Below are 23516 nucleotides of genomic sequence, written 5' to 3' on the forward strand. Positions count from 1 at the left end.
TGGTGAAGTGTCTCACAGTACACTGTTTGCATTGGTTTCTCAGCTCCTCCCTCCCACCTTTTCTAATCTTGGGTGATTTCAACATCCATAACCCTTTGTGGGCTGGAACCATGTTCACTAGCCACGGTACAGACCTCGAAAACTTAGTGGCACAACTTAAACATTGCCTCTTGAATACGGTACCCTCACACACTTCAGTGTGGTGCACGGAATCTTCTCAGTAGTAGACCTTCCCATTTTGCAGGCCTTGTCTTCTTCCACCCGTCCACTTGGGGATCCACGATCACCTGTACCCCCCTAATGACCACTTCCACATCTTTTCGTCCCTCCCTCAATGTCAGCCCCTGGACACCTGCCTGGATGGGCTCTCTCAACAGTGCTGACTGGAATGTTTTCACGTCTGCTGTCGAGCTTGGCTTCTTGCTGCATGGAGATATCAATGAGGCAATCCAGAATACGATTACAGCAATTCCTTCAGCAGCCGATTTAGCAATTCCCTTTTTGTCAGGTTCTCCCCAGTGGAAGACAGTACCTTGGTGGTCCTTGGAATTCGCAGAGGCCATTCGAGATCGTAGGTGGTTCTCCAACACCTTAAGCGTCACCCACGAATGGAGCATCTTTAAGCTGCTTTTGCCTGGGTCTGCCACCTAATAAAAAGATGGAAGCGTACCTCTCCTTCGCAGGTTTGGGTTAAGATCAGACATCCCTGTGGACACCAGACAACCTGCAGGTGTATCTGGCATACTGTAGACGCCATCGCCGAACATTTTGCTCTACACTATGCTCGAGCCTAAGCATCTGAAAATTATCGACCTGCCTTTTGTGTCTTAAAACAGCAGTTGGAGTGAAAGCAATTATCTTTTACCACACATCACGTATGTCCATATAATGCTCCATTCAGTCAGTGGGAATTTGTCAGTGTTCTTGCCCACCATCCTGATAGAGCCCCAGGGCCAGACTGTATCCACAACCAAATTATCAAGTACCTGCCAGTGGATCATAGCGTCATACCCTTGCCACATCTAACTGTATCTGGTACAACGCCAAGTTCCCATCACAATGGTGAGGAAGCGTCATTGTCCCGCTACTGAAACTGGGTATGCACCCTCTAGAGATGGACATTTGTTACCCCCAGGGCGTCCACAATTCTTTTGTGGATACGTGTGTAGCAAGCACAGGACCCCGAGCTAGTCTGGCCCTCTTTCCTTTCCGCCGGCCGCGGTGGTCTAGTGGTTCTAGGCGCGCAGTCCGGAACCGCGGGACTGCTACGGTCGCAGGTTCGAATCCTGCCTCGGGCATGGATGTGTGTGATGTCCTTAGGTTGGTTAGGTTTAAGTAGTTCTAAGTTCTAGGGGACTGATGACCACAGATGTTAAGTCCCATAGTGCTCAGAGCCATTTGAACCATTTTTTTTCCTTTCTGGGGTGCATACCCACCTTTTCCACATCCTTCCCCATCCCCCATCCTTCCCCATCCTCCCCCCCCCCCCCCCCCTCCACCACCACCGCCTCTTCCCTTCCCTTCCTCCCACTCTGGGAGTATGTTTAGTGCTTATGCCTGGAGAAGGACGCTCAAAACTGTCTCTTTTCTTCGCTTTCTCTGCTGGCAAGTCTTTTGTCCTTCTCTTTTCCTTACCTCTTCTCTTTATCATTTTCTCCGCTACGGCGTTTGAGACCTCTCTTCTTTCCTTTACTTTTCTTTGTTCCTCCCTTTCTCTTTTTTCCTCCCTGTGCGTGTCTGAAGGTCGACCCACGCATTCCCACGCGTAGCCGGTGACGGGGTAACGTGTAATTCCCCACCCCGGGTAGACAGGAAGGACATCTACATACCCCCTGGTAACGGCCAGCCCCAGGGAGAGGTCATTACCTGAGCTGATACCTTCCGAAAGTGCCGATTGGTCCCTCCATCCGTTTCTCGGGAGGTGTGACCTGATGTGTGAACAGTCACCTAAGTGTGAGTGCCCTCAGAGAGGGCCCCCACAAGGGAGGAGCCCGCCATCAGAGACGCCGGTAATCATGGGGGATTCTTCTGCAATGGTTTCCTCATCATCTACTATGTCTGCTCACAAGCGAAAGTTAAATGAGTCTCAGCCACGGACAATTCTTCCATCAGTGCCACAGTTCCTCGTTGTTTCTCGATCGGACGAAGGTCAAGACTTCCCCACAGTCAACCCTTTCATTATTCAGAAAGGTGTGGATGCAATTGCTGGTCCTGTAAAGTCTTGTTCCCGATTACAAAATGGCGCCTTGTTGTTAGAAGCAGTCAGTGCCCTCCAGCCACAAAAATTGCTGCGAACTTCTCTGCTACACACCTTCCTTGTCCGGGTGGAAGCGCACCGCACTTTAAATTCATCACACAGGGTGGTTTATACACGCTCCATCGACGGATTGTCCGATGAGGAAATTCAAAGCTACCTGTTTGCCCAGGGCGTAACGGCTGTTCATCAAGTCGTGAAAAGGGTTGACAGGGACTTGGTTCCAACCCGTACTATCTTCTTGACATTTGACAGAGCTCAACTTCCATCGAACATAAAAGTGGGCTATGAGATAATTTCCGTTCACCCTTACATCCCAAACCCTACGCGTTGCTATCGGTGTCAGCGGTTCAATCATAACAGCCAGTCCTGTTCCAATCCGGCCAAATGCGTTACGTGTGGCATGGATGCCCCTGAGGGTGCTTGTCCACCTCCATCCCCTCGTTGCGTCAACTGTATGGGTGACCGTGCTGCTTCCTCTAGAGATTGCCCCATTTTTAAAGATCAGCGGCTCATTCCCTCATCTTAACCTCCTGTTTCCAAGAAGGCTAATAAGAAACCCAGTTCTTCTCCTTCTCTGCCACGGCGTGTCTCATCTACAGCACCATCCGGTGGTAACCGCCCTCGGCCGTCTTCTGTGTCGCCGAGGCGCACTGCTGGCGGCCGATCAACCGGCCGATCGCTGGTGGCAGGAGCTGCTCCTGAACAACCTATGGATCAGGATCTTCTGCCTTCGGCTGAATGCTGTTCCACGCTGTCGGTCGCAAGCTCTGAGCAGTCGTTGAGTTGAGGGCAACCTTGGTCACATTCTTCCCTTTTCTGTCCACCCTATGTCCATTATCCATTGGAATATCCGCCGCATTTGAGCCAATTGGGATGAATTGTCGATCCTCTTATGATCCTACTCGCTGATCATCTTCTGTCTTCAGGAAAAAAGCTACGTCCCCACGATCACTTTGTTTTCCCCCATTTTCAGTCAGTCCGATTTGATCTCCCCTTTGTTGAAGGCACTCCAGCACATGGACTCATCATTCTTCTCCATGATACTGTCCATTATCACCCAATCCCATTAAACAGTTCATTCCAAGCTGTCGCTGTCCGTCTTTCCCTTTCTGGTTACACCTTCTATCTTTGTACTGTATACATTCCATCGCCCACACCAATGGCAAGAGCTGATCTCCTTCATCTTCTTGGTCAGCTTCCGCCCCCCTTTTTGCTGCTTGGGGACTTCAATGCCCACCACCCACTTTGGGGATCTCCACGTCCTTGTCCACATGGCTCACTAGCGATAGACATCTTCCACCAAGCAGATCTTGTTTGCTTCAACACTGGGGACCCTACATTTTTGTCAGCCTCCACAACAAATTTCTCTCATTTGGACCTATCGGTCGGTACTGTTCCGCTAGCTCGTCGCTTCGAATGGTTTGCTCTTGCTGATACACACTCAAGTGACCATTTTCCCTGTGTCCTTAGATTGCAGCCACAACTGCCATCTACGCGCCTGAGACGCTGGAAGTGTGCCCAAGCCGATTGGACACTTTTTTTTGTGTCTAGCAACATTCATTGACCGTCACTTTCCTAGTGTCGACAATCAGGTCACTCATATTACAGAACTTATTCTTACAGCTGCGGAACGTTCAATACCTCGCACCTCTGATTTGCCTCAGTACCCCCCAGTTCCTTGGTGGAACAAGGCATGCCGTGACGCAATATGTGAGCGGCGACGTGCTCTTTGCGTTTTCTGCCACCATCCTACTTTGGCCAACTGTATCTGCTATAAGCAGTTACGTGCGCGATGCCGTCGCGTCATTCGCGATAGCAAGAAGGCAAGCTGGGACTTCTTTGCTAGCTCGTTTAACACCTTCACTCCCTCCTCGGAAGTTTGGAGTCGGATTCAATGGTTATCTGGCGCGCCTAGTTTCTCCCCACTCTCTGAGCTCACTGTCGCACATAATTTATTAGTGGACCCCGCGCAATTTCTAACTCATTGGGTCAACGCTTTGCTAAGATTTCGAGCTCTTCAAATTACCCGCCAGCTTTTCTCCCGAAGAAACGTGCAGCGGAAGTGCGACCTCTTGCTTTCTTCTGTCAAAATCGCGAAAGCTATAGTACTATTTTCTCCATGCGGTAACACAGGACTGGATGGTATCCACATCCAAATTTAGCTGCATTTATCATACCATAGTCTGCGTTACCTCCTTCGCCTTTATAATCAAATTTAGACCGACAGTACATTTCCCAGAAGGTGGTGGGAAGCTATCGTTGTTCCTGTTCCGAAACCGTGAAAGGGCAAACATCTCCCCTCCAGCTATTGTCCCATTTTCATCACGAGTAGTGTACGTAAGGTTTTGGAGCGTATGGTGAATTGCTGTTTAGCCTGGTGGCTGGAGTCCCGAAGTCTTTTAACACCTGCCCAATGCGATTTCTGAAAGCGTCGTTCTACAGTTGACCATCTTGTTGCTCTCTCCACGTATATCATGAACAATTTTCTCAGGAAACGCCAAACAGTAGCAATATTATTTGATGTGGAGAGAGCATACGGTACGTGTTGGAGGACAGGCATCCTCCGCACACTATTCTCTTGGGGCTTTCGAGGTCGGCTGCCCCTTCTTCTTTGTGAATTTATGGCAGAGCACACATTCAAAGTGTGGGTGAACACTACTTTCTCCCAAGAAAACGGGGCACCCCAGGGCTGTGTGCTAAGTTTTGTACTGTTTGCCATTGCCATAAATCCAATTATGGATTGTCTCCTTCCTGATGCCTCAGGCTCCCTCTTTGTGGACGATTTTGCAATCTACTGCAGCTCTCAATGGACCAGCCTTCTTGAACGACGTCTTCAAGGATGTCTCGATCGCCTCCACTCATGGAGCATTGAAACCAGCTTCCGCTTTTCTCCGAGTAAGACCGTTTGTGTCAATTTTTGGTGTCATACGGATCTCTTCCACCTTCTTTACATCTGGGCCTTGTCAACCTTCTGTTTGCGGACTTCACTAAATTCTTGGGTCTTATGTTTGACAGAAAACTGTGCTGGTCCTCCGTTTCCTATCTTTCGGCTTACTGTCTGTGATCCGTCAACACGCTCTGTGTCCTGAATGGTACCTCCTGGGGAGCGGGGCAAGTAGTCCTTCTCCCCCTCTATTGCACCTTAGTGCAATCGAAAATGGACTATGGAAGCATAGTTTACTCCTCTGCTCGGCCGTCTATTCTTCAGCATCTCGACTGTGTCCACCACAGTGGATTATGTTTAGCGTCTGGAGCTTCTTACACCAGCCCTGTGGAAAGCCTTTATGCTGAGACTGCTGAACATCCGCTGCCCAATCGGCGAGCTGTCCTTCTGAGTCATTATCTGTCTTCCATGCCTGCTAATCTGTTCCATGACGTTTTTTTCAATGCTTCCTGGGATTTAGGGTATGCAGGCCGCCCTTCCTCTCTACTACCACCAGGAGTCCGCTTCTGTCAACTGCTACGTTCTCTTTCCTTCCATTTCCCTAAAACTCTTGACAACTTGGGGTACAGCACCACCTTGGCTCCGGCCCTGGACCTGCCTGCTCCGTGACCTTTGTCAGTTTCCCAAGGATGGTACCCCTTCTCTTGTTTATCGTCGGGCATTTGGTGCTCTGTGTGCACAAATGAAGGATGCCACATTTATTTACACTGGTGGCTCAAAAACATCGTTTGGTGTTGGGAGTGCCTATATTGTTGGCAACACCCGTAATCGTTTTCGGCTTCCCGACCAGTGTTCGGTTTTTACTGCAGTGCTTTACGCTGTTCTCCAGTCTGTCCAATACATCCGTCACCATCAGCAGATACAGTATGTTATCTGCCCAGATTCACTCAGCTCTCTCCTCAGTCTCCACACTCTCTACCCTGTACTCCCTCTGGTCCATGGGATTCAGGACTGCCTCCAATTGCTCCACTTGGGGGGGCGTCTGTGTGGCATTCCTCTGGATCCCAGGACATGTTGGCATCTGTGGTAATGAGGCGGCCGATATAGCGGCCAAGGCTGCAGTCTCTCTTCCTCAGCCACCTATTCGCAGGATTCCCTTCGCCGATCTACGGAGTGTTTTATGTCGTCACGTTACTCTTTTATGGCAAGCACATTGGTCGACACTTCCCAATAATAAACTGCGGGACGTGAAAGCTCTTCCCTGTGCTTGGACCTCTTCCTCTCGAACTCATCATCGGGAGGAGGTAATTTTAACTAGACTCCGGATACGCAGTGTCTTTTTAGCCATCGAGATCTTTTAAGTGGCGATCCTCCCCCACTTTGTCCCCACTGCCCTCAACTGTGGACGGTGAGACACCTTTTACTTGAGTGCCCCTATTTTACTCCGTTACGCACCCGTCTACAGCTGTCGCCTGATATATCTTCCATATTAGCAGATGACAAGCGCTCAGCCGATCGCGTTCTCAAGTTTATTAGTGCCAGTGAGATTTGAAGCTCTTTTTGGGGACAAACAACCCCCCTTCTATAGTAGTTTTTTAAGCTTTCCTTCTGTTTTTAGTTTCCCTACTTTTTTGAGTTTCGCTCCCATTGCTGCTGGTTTCCAGTTCGATTTCTTTACATTTTCCTAAGTCACAGACTGGGTGCTAATGACCGTAGTAGTTTTGTGCCCTAAACCTAAAACCATAACAAAAAAAAAGCCCAATTAGTCTTTTTAATGTTCTCTGTAAGCTGCTTGAATGCACGGTGAGCCAGCAGCTGTGTTGGCTCCTAAAGTGCTGGGGTCTTCTATGTCCGTCCCAGGATGGTTTTCGCGAAGGAAATTCCGCTACTGATAATCTGGTTTACCTGGAGTCTGCCATCTGAACTGCTTTTGCCTGATGTCAACACCTTAAAGCTCTCTTCGTTGACCACATGGCGACACCACATCCTTGCTACCTTACGGGAGTGTGGTCTCTGGGATCTTCTCCCAATTTCTGTACAGAACTACCTGTTGCACCATATGTTCCGGGTTCAAGCTCATGCTTCCCCCAGTAGCCTCATTACTCAAGACGTGGTCGCACAGTGCTCTGTACTGAGTGTCCCTCTCTTTCTAGTCACCATCAATGGTCTAGCAGCAGCTGTGGGGTCCTCAGTATCACCCTACTTGTATGCTGATGACTTTTGCCCCTAATATTCCTCATTTAGTGTGTGTGTGTCACTGAATGTCAACTGCAAAGCACCTTACTAAAGGTGCAGGCATGGGCTGTCACACATGGATTTTCATTTTCCACTGCCAAGACTAGCGTATTGCATTTCTGTCAACATTGTACCATTCACCCACGACCGGAAGTTTATCTGAATTACCAGCTACTCAATTTTGTTTACACTTATCGCTTTTTTAGGACTGGTCTTTGAGTCTCGGTTGACGCGGAATACGCATCTTCGTCAGCTTAAGGATCTTAATACACTTCACTGCCTGAATAACACCAGCTAGGGTTTAGACTGCATTACTCTTCTGCAGCTTTACAAAGCCCTGGTACAATCCCACTTTGATTATGGGAGTCTGGCGTATGGTTTGGCATGGCGGATACTGGACCTGACACGCCACTGCAGGATTTGACTTGTGACAGGAGCCTTTCGAACTTGACCTGTGAACAGTTTACTCGTGGAGACTAGGGTCCCTCCATTGCAGATCAGGTGCCAACAACAGTGTGTCAGTGATGCTGCCCGTGTCCACAGCTCCCCGAAGCATCTAAACTACCGTCTCCTCCTTCCAAACACAATAACCCATCTCCCGCATTGGCGGCCCTCAAGGTGATTACAATTGCAATCTGCATCCAGTCTATCCTCTCTGGCCTTCAGTTGTTTCCTCTTCCGCCTCTCCTCTGGATCCAGTTCTGTTACACCTCCACGGTGCATCCCTCGACTGCAGCTTCATCTTGACCTCTCACACGGTTCGAAAGACTCGGAACATTCCGAGGCCCTCTGCCGCCAATTTTTCTCCGTCCTAGGTGCATCCCATAATTTGTCTGCACTGAATGGTTGCTGGTCATGTTGGCCTTGCTCATACTCCTGTGGGATATACTGAACTGCTCTCCTTGTCGGATGCTTTCACTTGGGAGTTGGTAGCTTCTCTTATGTGCTTGAGCATACCCCTTCCTGCACTGGTGGGTCCTTTCTCATCTGCAGTGACTCCTTGAGTAGTTTGCAACCTCTCGAGCAGTGCTACCCTCACCACTCCTGATCATTGCTATCCAGTATTCCGTGTATGTGCTTGAACAGTATTGATGATCAGCGACTTTGGTCTGGACTCCAGGCCACATCAGGATCCACACACATCAGGACCCTGTGGATTGAACTTGCTGATGGCCTGGCCAAACAGGCTTCCAGTAAACTGACTCTTCAGATCAGTATTCCAGAATCAGACCTCTGATTGGTGGTACACCATAAAGTTTTAGGAATCTGGAATACGGAATGGATTACCCTGACGTCATGAAGTAAACTGTGGGCAATGAAGGAGAGTATGAATCTGTGGAGGTGCTCTGTGCAGGCCTCTCACTAGGACTCTACCGTCCTTTGTCGGCTCCGCATCGGCGGTACTTGGGTGACTCATGGTCGTATCCTCTGTGGCAAGAACCACCCCACTGTCATTGCGGTTCCCATTTGACGCTGATCCACATTTAGCTAGACTGTCCCAACATAGCTGCCCTGCCGTGGACTCTTAATCTCTCTCACTTGCTATCCCTGCTATTAGGAGACGATACCTCAGCAACTGACTTAGTTTTATTTATGAAGTGTGCTTTTACCACTCTCTGTAAGGGAGGACCACTTAACCTTATCAGCTCATTGAGGGTTTGGCAGAACACTGGCCTTCTGTGCCCAGACTGGGCTGGAGCTGTCTGGGCTTGGTGGTCCAGCCCGGTCTTCATCCTACATGCTATTCTACTCTTCTTTTCTCTCCCCCCCCCCCCCCCCCCCCTTCCCCTTCGCTCCTCTTGGGTGGTCTGTTGGACTTTGTCTATGCTTCTCTTCCCCTGTCTGTGTTGTCAGTCTTTCCAAGGCAGTCTTGCAGTAGAGTACCACTGATAAGTGGTGGGGGCTGGGGGATATATGCCACCTGATTGCACTCTGCTTTCAGGGGATTCTGGCTGCTCTCTAGATGGAGCACCTTGTGCTTGCCTTTCTTTTTTCCTGTCACTCTTTCTTCTTTTTGACCCTTACCTCAGCAGGTTTTCTTCCCCTGTGTTTTGTGCAGTAGGCTCTCTTTGATCTGCAGTTGTAGAGACCTGTCTCTTCAAGGACAGAGAGACTGCTGACTTAGTAGTTCAGTCCATTTAAGCAACCAATCAACCAACCAATCCACTTAAGCCTGAAGTCACCAAGCAAGATTTTAATACAATGATGAGGGATTGTAGATGCTGCGTCTTTGAGAGTTTCCCAAAAGTCATCCACTTTTTCATCATTTCTCTTGCTATTTTTTGAATCTCCACTGCTAGTAACATAAAACTGATGATGGGTTCAGCTCTATTCTTCTTTTACAAAGGCTGAATCTAGAATCATTATGTTTCAGGTACTTTTTACCACTGGTGTTCTCTTATAGATTCTGTACTTTTCTGAATCTGTTGGGTTTCTGTCCAGGTATCTGGCCTCTTGCAAAGTGTTTCTCTCTTAGAAAATTGATCAGCCACTTTTTTTAAAAAAGGAGCATGCTGGTGTTCATGATTCCAAGCACATGTTCATTCAGGACATATTTCTTTCTTAACATTCTGGGAAGTGCAGACTTTCCTTCACAGATGTTTCAGGTTTTCCTCGATCTGATAACCTGGGCTGCACTGCTCATGCTGGTAAAAAGAGGATTTGTATCCCCAGTTACCTCTTCAAGTAGTCTTTACTCTGTTTCCATCATGTCAGAAGTTGAAACCCAGCTTAGAGGGTGGGCACAGCCCATTCCTAGAGGTAAAACTGAGGTTGTAAGCCACAGAGTTCATTTTAGGACACCCCAGACGTGGAGAACAAACAAACGTCTTTGCAGTCAGCCCTGACCTATTAGTGTTTATGTATCTTGAGCTTTAATATTACCCCTGAAAGCAGGGTTGCTTCCTCCACTAGCTAAGCCATTCTGATGGTCTCCATCTCTGCCATTGAAGTCTCAGCACTTATTCTATTGTGCCATACCTGGAAGATGTTATATAGGAATGGTTAATCGAATATAGGGTCTGAACATGCGTAAGTAGTGGTGACAATATAATAAATGACGGAAGAAGTTGTTCAGCATGGATCAAAACTAGGAAATGGCTCACCCATTTGACGTGACTCAGCTGCAGCAATAGAATGGTGTCATTGAAAGAATAATAAAAGTGTTTTAGGTGGCAAGAAAGCCGTGTAAAAAAAATAGTGAATTCAACTTAGAAAGTAGAGAACCATCCATTACGAAGAAACATAGACAATACGTTTGCAGCAGAAAAAAAGGTGTAAAATGAGTACCTCAATCCTGATAATGACTTCAGAGCATAGCAACAATATGTCAGATGTAACTAACAAGTAACACCTCATATTTATTTTTGCAAATATAAAAGAACTGGATGAATAACAAATCTGCTCACCAGGGAGCGGCAAGAGAAAACGTGTAGAAAAGTTAGGTAAATTTGCAAGCTCTTGGAATCAGTGGCAGGAGGGTTGAAGGGGAATGTAGAAGGATGAAGGAAAAGGACTGGCTAGATTTAGGAAATGGGTACAGTTACTAAACAGTCATCCCAAAATCCATGTCAGGGGAGCATTACTGGATGGGATGAGAGGGAAAGATTGATTTCTGAGGACTGCACTGGACAAGATTTGAAAACCTGAGAGTTAATAGGTGGAAAATATGGTAGTAAGCAAGGCAGAGATTACTGAAGAAATATTGTGCAACAGTTAATAAGATCTGAAAGTTAAGTGCATTATGTGTGATATACAGGGGAATTGGGGGCAGGGAAGAAAAAGACAGGTCAGAAAATAAAAGATATGCAGAAGACTAAATGAGTGAAAAAAAGAAATTGTTACTGAAAAGAAATGCTGAAACCAAAGAAATTAATGTAAATTTAGGCAAGGCGGGTGGCAAGAACCAAGAACACGTTGTGAACTAGTTCCGACTTGCAGAGTTGCTGAGAAACTGGTCTGAAGAAAGAGAATCCAGGTGGCACATGTGGTGAAACAGGCACTGAGGTCAGGATTTTCATATTGTAGAGTATACTCTGCAACAGGATATTGTGTTTGCCAGTCTTGGTAGGTGTCGTACCAGTGTAGAAAGGTGAGTGGTACTAACATAACATGTGGTACACAGGAGCATAGGGTCTGACCAGGATATTTTCGAGGTTGCGGGGGTTGATGAAAAGCTATTCTAGGTGTCAGATAGAGTGGACCTAATTATAGGGCATGATTTTGGGAAGTCATAACTTTTTCGAAGTAGCTGATTAATAAATTGAAGACAAGAATAATACAGAGTGACAAGTGATGTACAAAAAAGTTTTTTTTTTTCATAGGAGTCATCAGTACCAGGATCAGAAGTGGTGGCCCAGGAAATCTGCTTTAGACTATTATGAGATTAGTGACGGACATCCTGAACTGTTTTCATCCTCTGCAATTGGACACACGTACCAGCTATGGTAGCTACAGAGTGTTGTCAGACTTAAGAGTGTATCTGTCTAGTGAGTTTTAGGAATGAAGCTGATGACTATTGACACAGTAAAGCTTAACACTTGCAAAACATATTGTCTCAAAGTTGACAGAAGTGATCTTATAGACATTTAATTTGAAAAAAAAATTCAAGTGAGCAAGCGAGGTACATCTTAAAACAATAAGTAATAATAGATAACAGTTAGGAAACACAGTTTCCACTTTTTCAGACCACATGCCATTATTCAGTGGTCTGACAATTAATTAATTAATTAATTAATCATGTTCTGAGGATCTCACCAAGAATAACTATCTTCAGAAATGTGGAATGAATCAAGATATACATAAACAGAAGACAAGAAAACATAGTAACTTATTTTGTATTATCACTGTACTGCTTAATGCTGTTAATTGATTAAATTAGTAAGCTGGCCTGCATGAACCATGGACATTGCCATTGGTTGGGTGGCTTGTGTGCCTCAGTGATACAGATAGCCATACTGCCGGTGCAACCATAACTGAAGGGTATCTATTGAGAGGCCAGACAAACGTGTGGTTCCTGAAGAGGGGTAGCAGCCTTTTCAGTTGTTGCAGGGGCAACAGTCTGGATGATTGACTGGTGTAGCCTGGTAGCATCAACTAAAACAGCCTTACTGTGCTGCTACTGCAAACAGCTGAAAGCATTGGGAAAGAACAGCCATAATTTTTCGGAGGGCGTGCAGCTCTACTCTATGGTTAAATTTTGGGTAAAATATTCTGTAGGTAAAATATAGTCGCCCATTTGGATTGTTGGGGGGTGGGGAGGGGAGAGGGGAGGGGGGGGGGGGACTACTGAGGAGGATGTTGTCATCAGGAGAAACAATATTGGTGTTCTATGGATCAGAGTGTGGAAGATTAGATCCCTTAATCACGTAGGTGGGTTAGAAAATTTAAAAAGGGAAATGATTATGTTGAAGTTAGATATAGAGGAAATTAGTGAAGTTAAGTGGCAGGAGGAACATAACATCTGGTCAGGTGAACACAGAGTTATAAATACAAAATCAGAAAGGGGCTGTGCTGGGGTAGGTTTAATAATGAATAAGAAAACAGGAATGTGGGTAAGCTACTGTGGATAGCACAGTGAACACATTATTGTAGGCAAGATAGACACAAGTCAACACCCACCACAGTAGTGCAAGTTTATATGCCAACTAGCTCTGCAGATGGTGAAGAGATTGGAGAAATGTATGATGCGATAAAAGAAATTATTTAGATACCTAAGGGAGAGAAAAATTTAATTGTGATGGGGGCTGGAATTTGACAGCAGGAAAAGGAAGAGAAGGAAAATATAGATGAATATGGACTGGGGGAAAGGAATGAAAGAGGAAGCGTCCAGGAAGAACTTTGCACAGAGCATAATTTAATCATAGCTAATACTCAGTTTGAGAATCATGTATGTGGAAGAGACCTGAAGACACCATAAAGTTTTAGATAAATTATATAATGGCAAGACAGAGATGTCGAAACCAGATTTTAAACTGTAAGACATTTCCAACGGCAGATGTGGACTTTAACCACAATGTATTGGATGTGAACTGTAAATTAGAACTAAAGAAACTGCAAAATGGTAGAAAATAAAGGGGATGGGACCTTTATAGTCTGAGAGACCAGAGGTTGAGAGTTTCAGAGGGAGCATTGGGCAACAACTAACTAGAACAGGGGAAGGAAATGCAGTAGATGATGAATGGGTATCTTTTGAGAGATGAAATAGTGAAACTTCCTGGCAGATTAAAACTGTGTGTCGGACCGAGACTCGAACTTGGGACCTTTTGCCTTTCATGGGCAAGTGCTCTACCAACTGAGCTACCCAAGCACGACTCACGCCTCATTCTGACAGCTTTACTTCTGCCAATACCTCGTCTCCTACCTTCCAAACTTTACAGAAGCTTGGGTAGCTCAGTTGGTAGAGCACTTGCCCGTGAAAGGCAAAGGTCCCAAGTTCAAGTCTCGGTCCGGCACTCAGCTTTAATCTGCCAGGAAGTTTCATATTGGCACACGCTCCTCTGCAGAGTGAAAATCTCATTCATGAAATAGTGAATTCAGCAGAGGATCAAATAGGTAAAAAGACAAGGCCCAATAGAAATGTATGAGACAGGCAAAAGATCTTCACACTTCAAGAATAATATAATAATGCTAATTCCAAAGAAAACATGTATTGACAGGTGTGAATATTACTGAACTATCAGTTTAATATAAAGTGATGGTTGCAAAATACTAACACAGATTCAATATAGATGAATGGGAAAACTCGTAGCAGCTGACTTTATGGAAGATCAGTTCGGATTCCAAAGAAATGTAGGAACATGTGAGGCAACAATGTCACTAAGACTTACTGTAGAAGATAGGTTAAGGAAAGGCAAACCTGCATTTACAGCATTTGTAAACTTGGGGAAAGCTTTTGACACTGATGAGTGGAATACTCTCTTTGAAATTCTGAAGGTAGCAGGGGTAAAACACAGGGAGCAAAAGGCTATTTACAATTTGTACAGAAACCAGACTGGAGTTAGTCGAGGAGCGTGAAATAGAAGTGTTGGTTGAGAAGGGAGTGAGACACAATTGTAGCCTATCGTCAGTATTATTCAGTCTGTACATTGAACAAGCATTAAAGAAGACAAAAGAAAAATTTGGATTAAGAAGTAAAGTGCAGGGAGACGAAATAAAAACTTTGAAGTTCGAAAACCTCTCGAAAGGATGGAAGATGACCACAAAGAAAAGCAAAACAAGTATGATAGAATGTAGCCAAATTATATCGGGTGATGCTGAGAAATTTAGGTTAGCAAATGAGACACTTAAAGTAGTAGATGAGTTTTGTTATTTGGGCAGAAAAATAACTAATGATGGCCGAAGTAGGGAGGATATAAAATGTAAATGGCAATGGTAAGAAAATTATTACTGAAGAAAAAAATTTGTTAATATCAAAATGACATATTGATTTAAACGTGAGAAAGAGTTTTTTTTAAAAAATTGTTTGCATGGATTGTAGCTATGTATGGAAGTGAAATAAAGATGATAAACAGTATAGTCAGGAAGAGAATAGAAGCTTTTGAAATGAGGTGCATCAGAAGAATGCTGAAGATTAGATGGGTAGATCACGTAACTAGTGAGGAGGTACGGAGTAAAACTGGGAAGAAGAGAGATTTGTGGCACAACCTGACTAGAAGAAGGGATTGGTTGGTAGGACACATTCTGAGGCGAGGGGTAATAATTGTAGAGGGTGACCAAGTGATGAATACAGTAAAAAGGCTCAGAAGGATGTAAATTGGAGTAGTTTTCCAGAGATAAGAGGCTTGCACAAGATAGAGTAATATGATGCATCAAACCTCTCCTGGGACTGAAGACCACAACAGCAACAAATTAGTGAGAGAGCTGCTGCCTCCTCAGTCCTACTATATTTACTGCAAAGCTGCTCTACATCTACAGTAATTTTAGTATTCACTTAATTACAGCGATATTTTTGAAAGACAATATTTACTTAAATCTGTGAATGTTGAGTCCTGTTTATAATACATTACTACAAGGTGTACAACTTTTTTTCCTCCATTTGCCTATAGATTGCGACAACGGTAAGTTGCGGTCAAAAGAAACAGATTGCACACGTCAGACAGTTAGCTTCTACCTTGGTCAACACAACCTCATTCGAACATTAGCCGATTTGTGTCTGCATCATAAAGTTGTTCTCGATTGAAAATGTCACTTTACGAGCCTAATTCTCGTCATTTGTGGGAGGTGTTACTGTTTTGTTTCAGTATGAAGAAAACAGTGGCTGAGTCTCATTGAATGCTCTCAAGTACATATGGTAAGGACACTGTAAGTGAAAGAATGTGTCGTGAGTGGTTTCAACACTTCAATAACGGTAATTTTAATGCCGTAGACCGGCATAGTGGTGGAAGAGAGAATGTTTTCGAAAATGCAGAATTGGAGACATCGCTGAGTGAAGACTCGCGTAAAACTCTGGAAGAATTGGTGTAATTAGTGGGAGTGGCACAGTGAGCCATTCCAAAATGTCTTGAGGCTATAGGCATGATTGAGAAAGAAGGAACTTGGGTCCCATGTGAGCTGAAACTGAGAGATGTTGAAAGGCATTTGTGTGTTTGTGAACAGTTGCTTCAGAGGCAAGAAGTGAAGGGATTTCTGCATTGCATTGTGACCAGGGATGAAAAATGGGTTCAATTCGATAACCTTAAAGGCAAAAAATCGTGGGGATATCCTGACCGTGCTTCCACATCGAATATTCACGGCTCCAAGATTTGCATTTGGTGGGACCAGCTCATCATTGTGTCTATGAGGTATTAAAGCCAAGTGAAACAACAACAGATGCTTGTTATCATATGCAAATAATGCGTTTCAGCAGAGTGTTAAAAGATAAATGGCCACAATACGGCGAGAGGCACGATAAAGGGATTTTGCAGCATGACAGTGCTCGAACCCATGTTGAAAAAGATGTCAAAATGTGCTTGGAAATGTTAAAATGGGAAGTCCTACCCCACCCACCGTATTCTCCAGACATTGCTCCCCCTGTTCAAATCAATGGCGCATGGTGTGGCTGACCAACACTTCCGATCTCATGAAGAAGTCATAAATTGGATCGATTTGTGGATCGCTTCAAAAGATGAACAATTTTTTCGATGCAGAATACGCACACTGCCCAGAAGATGGGAGAAAGTAGTGGCCAGCGATGGAAAATTCTTTGAATGGTACATGTGTAACCAATTTTGTTTCATTAAAGCCTCAAATGGTGGGGAAAAAATGGCGGAAGCGAAGTTGTACACCTAGTAGTTATAATTTAGCTTTATGACACACTGTGCTACATGCTATGTAATTAACAAAACTTTTCAATACCCAAATCTAGATCTTCAGATAATTTGTAAAACTAGTGGATATTGGTACACAGGGCAATGACAGTTAAACAACTCCTTAATTCAATGTGTTGTTATCCAGTGAACTCGGTTTGTTTTACATCAGTAGTGAGGCTTGGGAATTTTCATTTGATTTTCATCGGCTTTCAAGTTTTCATGTGGTTACAAACTGTTACTTTAAAAAAAAATTTGTATGGATTTTTACTTTCCAGAACTGACAGTAAACTTAAAAGCTGGGCAACATCCTCAGCTGCAACTGTCTACTAAGGTTCATAAATATTTTTATAAGATTAATGGCATATTGCCATATTGCCATTATTTGTACACATTGACTTTCCTAAATGCTGGTGGTTACATGTCACCACTTATTCTCTGTCAGACCATATTATCGTACACACCACAATTGAGACACACAGTACAGTGCAGCACTGAAGGTGAATATTACATTTACCATTTCAGAGTTGGTACATTTGTAAACAAATGATGTATTCATTGCTTATTTATGGATTAATTCTTTCCTCCCTATAATTACAGAATCAGCTCTTTTTCCCATTTCAGTTTGTAATAGTTTATCTGAAAGATAAGCATAACTACATTGTTTACAAATCTGTTTTTCATTCTATTTGTTTGACAAAATGCAAAATTACTTTTCAGGTATACTTCTCATGGTCAGTTCCAGACTGTTCAGTTTTATGTCCATGGTCTTACATCAATGATGGCTCCTGTGATGTTGCATGTAACACTTCAGACTGCTTTTATGACGGTGGCGACTGCGATCTCGGAAATGGAGATGCCGGAAGTAATGGTGGCGTGGAAATGTATGATGAGAACAACCAGAGCATGGATGCTTTCAATGATGATGGATTTGACAGTCAGCTCAATTTTGAAGACAATAATGACAATCCATTCAAGCACATAAACTTTTTTGATGACATGGATAGGAAAGAAGGAAGTCGCCAGGAGGATTCAGTAGCAAAACTTTTTAACACCTCAGAAAGAGAAACACTTACAGAAAATACTCTCAGTGCAATTAACAGTGTTGAAGAAAATAATGAATATACTGAACCTGTAGCATCATCATCTACAGCTCCTCATGTTTCTGTAAGTCGCCAAACTAACTATAAATTCCATTATAACTATGACAGAACATTGTCACATGATTCAGTCACCAAATTTCCTGTTGGTTCTAATGAAACTGTAGGACCACTGACACCAGATAACAGTGTGTCACTTGGTACTGGTCGGTTCTCAAGTGTTCCTGATGTAAACAAAGAGGTTGATGTTAATGACTATAACAGCACTAGAACATTTGCTACCAAGTATGTGGGCAAATTTGTCAGTCCTATCAATAGGAAGCCAAACTCCATTGATGATAACTTTCAACTTGCAGATGAAACCAGACATGTGAAAAACGCGGACGGAAGTTCTCACAAAACCAGACGCCAGTCATCTTTGAGGAAAAACGTGAAAGATATGATCAAACAAAACAGGAAAAATTATGGAAAATACCACAGATGGGACAGAACTAATGTTGAAAAAATTATTCCTAATGCTTCTAAACCAAGAAAGGCATTTCTGGAGCGTGTTAATGGCATGAGTGTCACAGAATTTCCTCATGAGAAACAGAATTACAACCAATTACGTGTTTATCGAACACCTTACGGAATATCTCGAAAGGTGCTTAGAGACTCGTTTGCTGGGTCATTGCTCTACGTAAATCGCCTTTATAGCAAGGAATTTGGTTTTGAGGTGCGAAAAGTTCCTGCACATATGCCTCACCTCATAGATAAAAAGATAATGGAAGATTTGCAGAGAAGGTAATAAATATAGTGTTGCAGCACATATTATATATTTTTTTGTGTGAATATTGTACCTTATGGTTATTTATGGTTATTTCAGATTTCAGGACGAATGGCTCTTGACCTCTTCGCATAAGATACGTAGAGCAAATGATATGCAGTATGCTTTCTCTTACTTTTATTTTCTTATGAGTGAAAAGAAGTCGCGATCTGCTTCAGAGATATTTGACATATTTGACACTGATCAGTCAGGGTAATAATTTAATTTTTGTGCTTTTAATTTTGTGCTTTTAGCTGTTCAGCAATCAAATTGTTCATGAACATGAAACTTTTTTCTCTCTTTGTTGCAGAACATTGTCTGACAGAGAAATTAGGACACTTCTGGCGAGACTTTATGAATTGCCCATTGGCTTTCACCGTGTTACAGCCTTTACCAACAAAGTAATAAATTGTTCTAGAACAGTGCCACATGTAGTATATGAGAGAGAAGCATTCACACCGATGTATGAGAGGTACCAGGACTCCAGGCTTGTAGGTAGCTACTCATTAGCTTCTTTTATGTTTCTGAGTTTGTACTTGTTGTAATAATGTCTTCCCTCCCACTTTTGCCAGCCTATTGTGAGCAGACCACTTGTGGTGAATTGTGGGCCATTGGCGAAGTTGTTAACATCCAAGTTTGGCTCAGTAAAAAGGTATAAATATGAAATAGTGAAAGATAAACATCAAGATGTGACTTTCAAAATGATTAATTCAAACATAACCCACGTGGTCTCTGTTCTAGATGAAATACGGAAGGAACCAAAGTAAGTACCAGATTATTAACCACAGAATTGAATAAACTGTGATCGGTAAATTGTAAAAAAATGAAGTTTAAGGCTCTTGTGCATGTACATAGTTACATTATATGTGCACTCTTTCATAAATACTCAGCTCCCTACTTGTCAATCAGTACAAACCAGAGGACTCTGGAACACTAGTATTTTATCTATCAGTGCCAACCGAAGTGGACAAATAATAATCTGGTACAGTAGTATAACCATTACTGAATGGAGTGTTTTCTCTTGTCGTGTGGTGTTCATACTATATGTGTGGCAGTGGTGTATGGATAATCTCTTGTAGATGGTCAGTACAGAGCACAGTCATAATCATTAGCTTCAGTGTATGAGGGAGGCAGAGCAGTTTCGCTTTGCAGCAGTCTTTCTGTCTCCTCTGTGGTCCGGCCTTGTCATCTTCACGGTGGATATCCTTTCCCCTGCCGCTTCTCTGGTCACAGCTCAAGAAAAAGTGCACGGACTGCATTTATCACAGTGATAATTGATAGAAACACACAGGACTTTATGGGAACTTGGCACACAGGCCATAGCTTCTGGTAACACTCCTGCTACAGAAGAGCCATGACAAGATTGTGTTTTTTTCTACTGTGCCTTTTGCTTGTTCCCTTCCAGAATTAGTGCTTCATACAAGTATAAATGAAAATGTGCCTTATTGCCTCCTCATGTCTCACCCACTGTCTCTGGTCTCAATTTATTCTGATTTATTTTGTTGTTACCTATCACTTTGTATTCCCATCATTCTTTCACCCCCTGCCCCCCACCCCCTTCTCTTGCTGTCCCCCCTGAACACTATGCTCTGTACTCTGTACTTTAACTCTGCTTGCACCATTTTCATTCAGTCTGAACAAGGGTGCAGATCCATACATAATTCCTCATCCCAAATTAATTCCGTCTTGCCTCTGTAGATTGAATTATTTGAACGCAACACTGAAGGAGAGTTTTTTTCTAGCAAATACTGACATTTGTGTGAGATTTATCTTACACCATGAAAACTGTCTTGACTGCTTGCGCGCGCGCGCGCGCGCGCGCGCGCGCGCACACACACACACACACACACACACACACACACACACACACACACACACACACGGGCAGAATGAAAAGAAAAAAAGGATCTACACTGCAAAGAAAGGCCATCACATTTAATTTTTGATCTCTGCGGCTTTTTGGTATGATAGTGTGCTTGTGGCAGAACACCCAGAAGTATAATATTATATTTCATACTGTTGTTGGTAACATAAAATGTTTTATTACCTGTGTGGAAGCAGGAAGAGGGAAACGGTGAATTGAATTAATATTTTTGCTTGAATCCATACAAATAATTGCTCAGAACTGTGCTCAGAATGCAGTTCTGAGCCCAGCCAATTATGTGTTTATGTCTGAATTTACATATCACCAAAATAATCATTGTCATTGTATGTCTTTAGCTTTTTACGTACACCTGCAAAGATGATATTCTTCCCGTTCCACTATCATATCATCAAACAATTCATTTCACGTATATTATGATCAGTTACACAGCTAGTGCAATGGAGTACGAATTCTTGAAATGTTTCTTAATATCTCACAAGTGTCGGCCGGAGTGGCCGTGTGGTTCTAGACGCTACAGTCTGGAACCGCGTGACCGCTACGGTCGCAGGTTCGAATCCTGCCTCGGGCATGGATGTGTGTGATGTCCTTAGGTTAGTTAGGTTTAAGTATTTCTAAGTTCTAGGGGACTGATGACCATAGCAGTTAAGTCCCATAGTGCTCAGAGCCATTTATCTCAGAAGTACTTGAAGAAAGGAAGTAAATGTTGTTAGAAAGAACATAAATCCTGGGTGGATCTAGGTTTTATTTTTGAAGGTTAAAACCAATTTGCCACGTACAATTTGCTTTTTAATTTTTGAAGTGATTGTGTCTTTTTTTTCATCATTCACTTGTGCACTATCATCTGATTTTGGTACATGGCAGTTACCAAATTCCACAAATAATGTATGCAATGACGTAGAATAAAGTAGAATCAGTTTCTTTACTTATAACACAGTGCTCATTTTTGCTCTGTTGTTGGCTCAACTTGTGTAACATGCACTGCAGCACATACTGCAGAGATATTTGTTTTGAAGTGTTCAGGGAGCTTTGATTTTTGTAGGTCACGATAATGGGAACACACACAAATCCGCTGATAGTGCATGAGTGAGTGAAGGAACTTGTATAATCTTCACTTAGGGCCAACAATGTTGACTGAACATGATCAACTTCTGTGACAACAAACTAAACTTGTCTATTAGTTCACAAACCATACAATAATAGTTCTTGGCAGTAAATTCACCTGAACCACAATAGAAGTTAATGTGGAGTAATTGCTGATTAAGCTGAGTCCGTAATTAACTGCCACACAGAATTAACGACAAGTGATGATGAGGATCTTCTGCAGCAAAAGACAGTGTCCATTGACCTAGTTCATTAATCTTAAAGTGACTGCATGTGACTAACTTTGTCCTGCTCTTGCATATTGATGTAATTCACAAATCAAAGTAAATTTATTCCAGAGAAGGCACAGTTCATTTAGGTCTGTCCAGTACAGATCTAATTATAAGTATCATACAGTCAGTTATAAGTTATTCTGTGTTTCAGTATCAGTGTTAACAATTGACATTCACACAAACTGCATAAGTTTAGATTTGGTCCTATAAAATTACTTCCACTCAGTGTGAAAGATTATCAAGTTTACATCTTCTAATTAACCTTTATATATCAAATAATAAACAGGTTAAGCCTTTCCCACCTTAACTTTCACTTCTCAATTTCCTGCAGTTCTGTGACCAGATGCAAGAAAAGATGCTTTAAAATAATGAAAATTTGGAGGTAAGGGCAAGGTTCACTAGCTAACATGTTCTGGGTCAAAGAGTAAAAGTGTTAGACACACTGCCCTCTCCTAATGAAGGCAATGTTACACATATTGATACGTGTGTATCTTTGTTTTCACAATGACGCGGTTATTGAAGAAACATTTAAAGTCATCAGTCCCCTAGAACTGCCCGAGGCAGGATTCGAACCTGCGACCGTAGCAGTCGCGCGGTTCCGGACTGAAGCACCTAAAACCGCTCGGCCACCGTGGCCGGCTTATCTTCAAAAAGTTACTGCAACTGTGGACCAGTGCATAAGGATATTAATGTTCCCTGTAGTGTCCATTAGTCATTTCATATAAATATTGGTAAGACAGTAAACCCCAGTAAATTCAACCATATGAATCTACAAAAACGATTGGAACTTACACCTTTGTATGCTAGGCTGTGCATTTCTACTCACACCAGAAAATTGTGGGTGGGTGCGTGCGTGTGCACACCAGACTTGAACTCTTATGGAAATTGGTGAAATGCTGTGAGTGATGAGAATAATAAGCAAGGGGCACTACATTCGTACTGTGTGGATGATTTGATAATTTGGGTCTGACGGAAGGCGTGCTAGGGTAGTCTGTGCAGTTGCGATGACCTCTGTGTCGAGTTGACTTAGTGTCAGAGTATCTGCCTTGAGGACAGAAGACTTGGTTTCGAATCCCAGTATGGCACAAATTTTCAACTTTCCCTATTGATTTAAAACAATGCCCACTTGCAGCCAATGTCTGTAATTCCTTTGTATCTTATTTACCATTGTATCATATTTTGCTTCGTTTTCCTATTGTTTACAAAAGCTATATGCATTTACAATTCTTACTCCAGAATTTGGAGGTCATTCCTACACTTAAGAGATGGTATGCTGGATTGTGTGTCACCATGAGTCAGATCACATTAGGTAACGTAGCCATTCTGCTAAAACATCTTCTCTGCAACCACTAGGTAGTTCAGGAATGTGAAAATAATTTTTCCACAATTCTTTAGTTTTGATTTTTGGTAATTTCTACATTAATTGGCAACAGTCTCCACTGGTGAGTCACAAAGCTTCTGACTGTATTTCGACTCCCTGTTGTCGTGGATGGTGGAGACACAGCTGTGCATGATTAGTAATTGTAAATGAAATGGCCTCTGGCTGCATAGCTGGTTTTACAACTTTTTTTATTACACAGTCAATTTTTAGACCTTTGGTCCCACCATTTGATGCACCATAAGTACATATCTAATAAGTTGTATGTATTTTTTTTTATTTTTTTATTTATTACAGTGGCTGTCAACCTGACAG

General features: G+C 43.2%; 1 protein-coding gene across 2 annotated transcripts in view; it reads left to right on the forward strand.

Annotated features, from left to right (window-relative positions):
- The window catches only part of LOC126419843 (N-acetylglucosamine-1-phosphotransferase subunits alpha/beta), a 131783-nt gene that overhangs the window by 102765 nt on the left and 5502 nt on the right, over positions 1 to 23516 (forward strand). Inside the window, exons 8-11 of one of the 2 annotated variants that reach the window (XR_007576007.1) lie at positions 17381 to 18543; positions 18626 to 18778; positions 18876 to 19060; positions 19138 to 19328. Coding sequence is in view for 1 of the 2 variants with exons in the window: in XM_050087093.1 (XP_049943050.1) it covers positions 17381 to 18543; positions 18626 to 18778; positions 18876 to 19056; positions 19138 to 19328 (1688 nt within the window). In the remaining variant the exon portion in view is untranslated. The remainder of the gene's footprint in view (positions 1 to 17380; positions 18544 to 18625; positions 18779 to 18875; positions 19061 to 19137; positions 19329 to 23516) is intronic. The other variant, XM_050087093.1, reaches the window with a different exon arrangement.

Source organism: Schistocerca serialis, chromosome 9 (genome assembly GCF_023864345.2).
Source record: "Schistocerca serialis cubense isolate TAMUIC-IGC-003099 chromosome 9, iqSchSeri2.2, whole genome shotgun sequence".
In the NCBI taxonomy this organism is placed as follows: Eukaryota; Metazoa; Arthropoda; class Insecta; order Orthoptera; family Acrididae; genus Schistocerca; species Schistocerca serialis.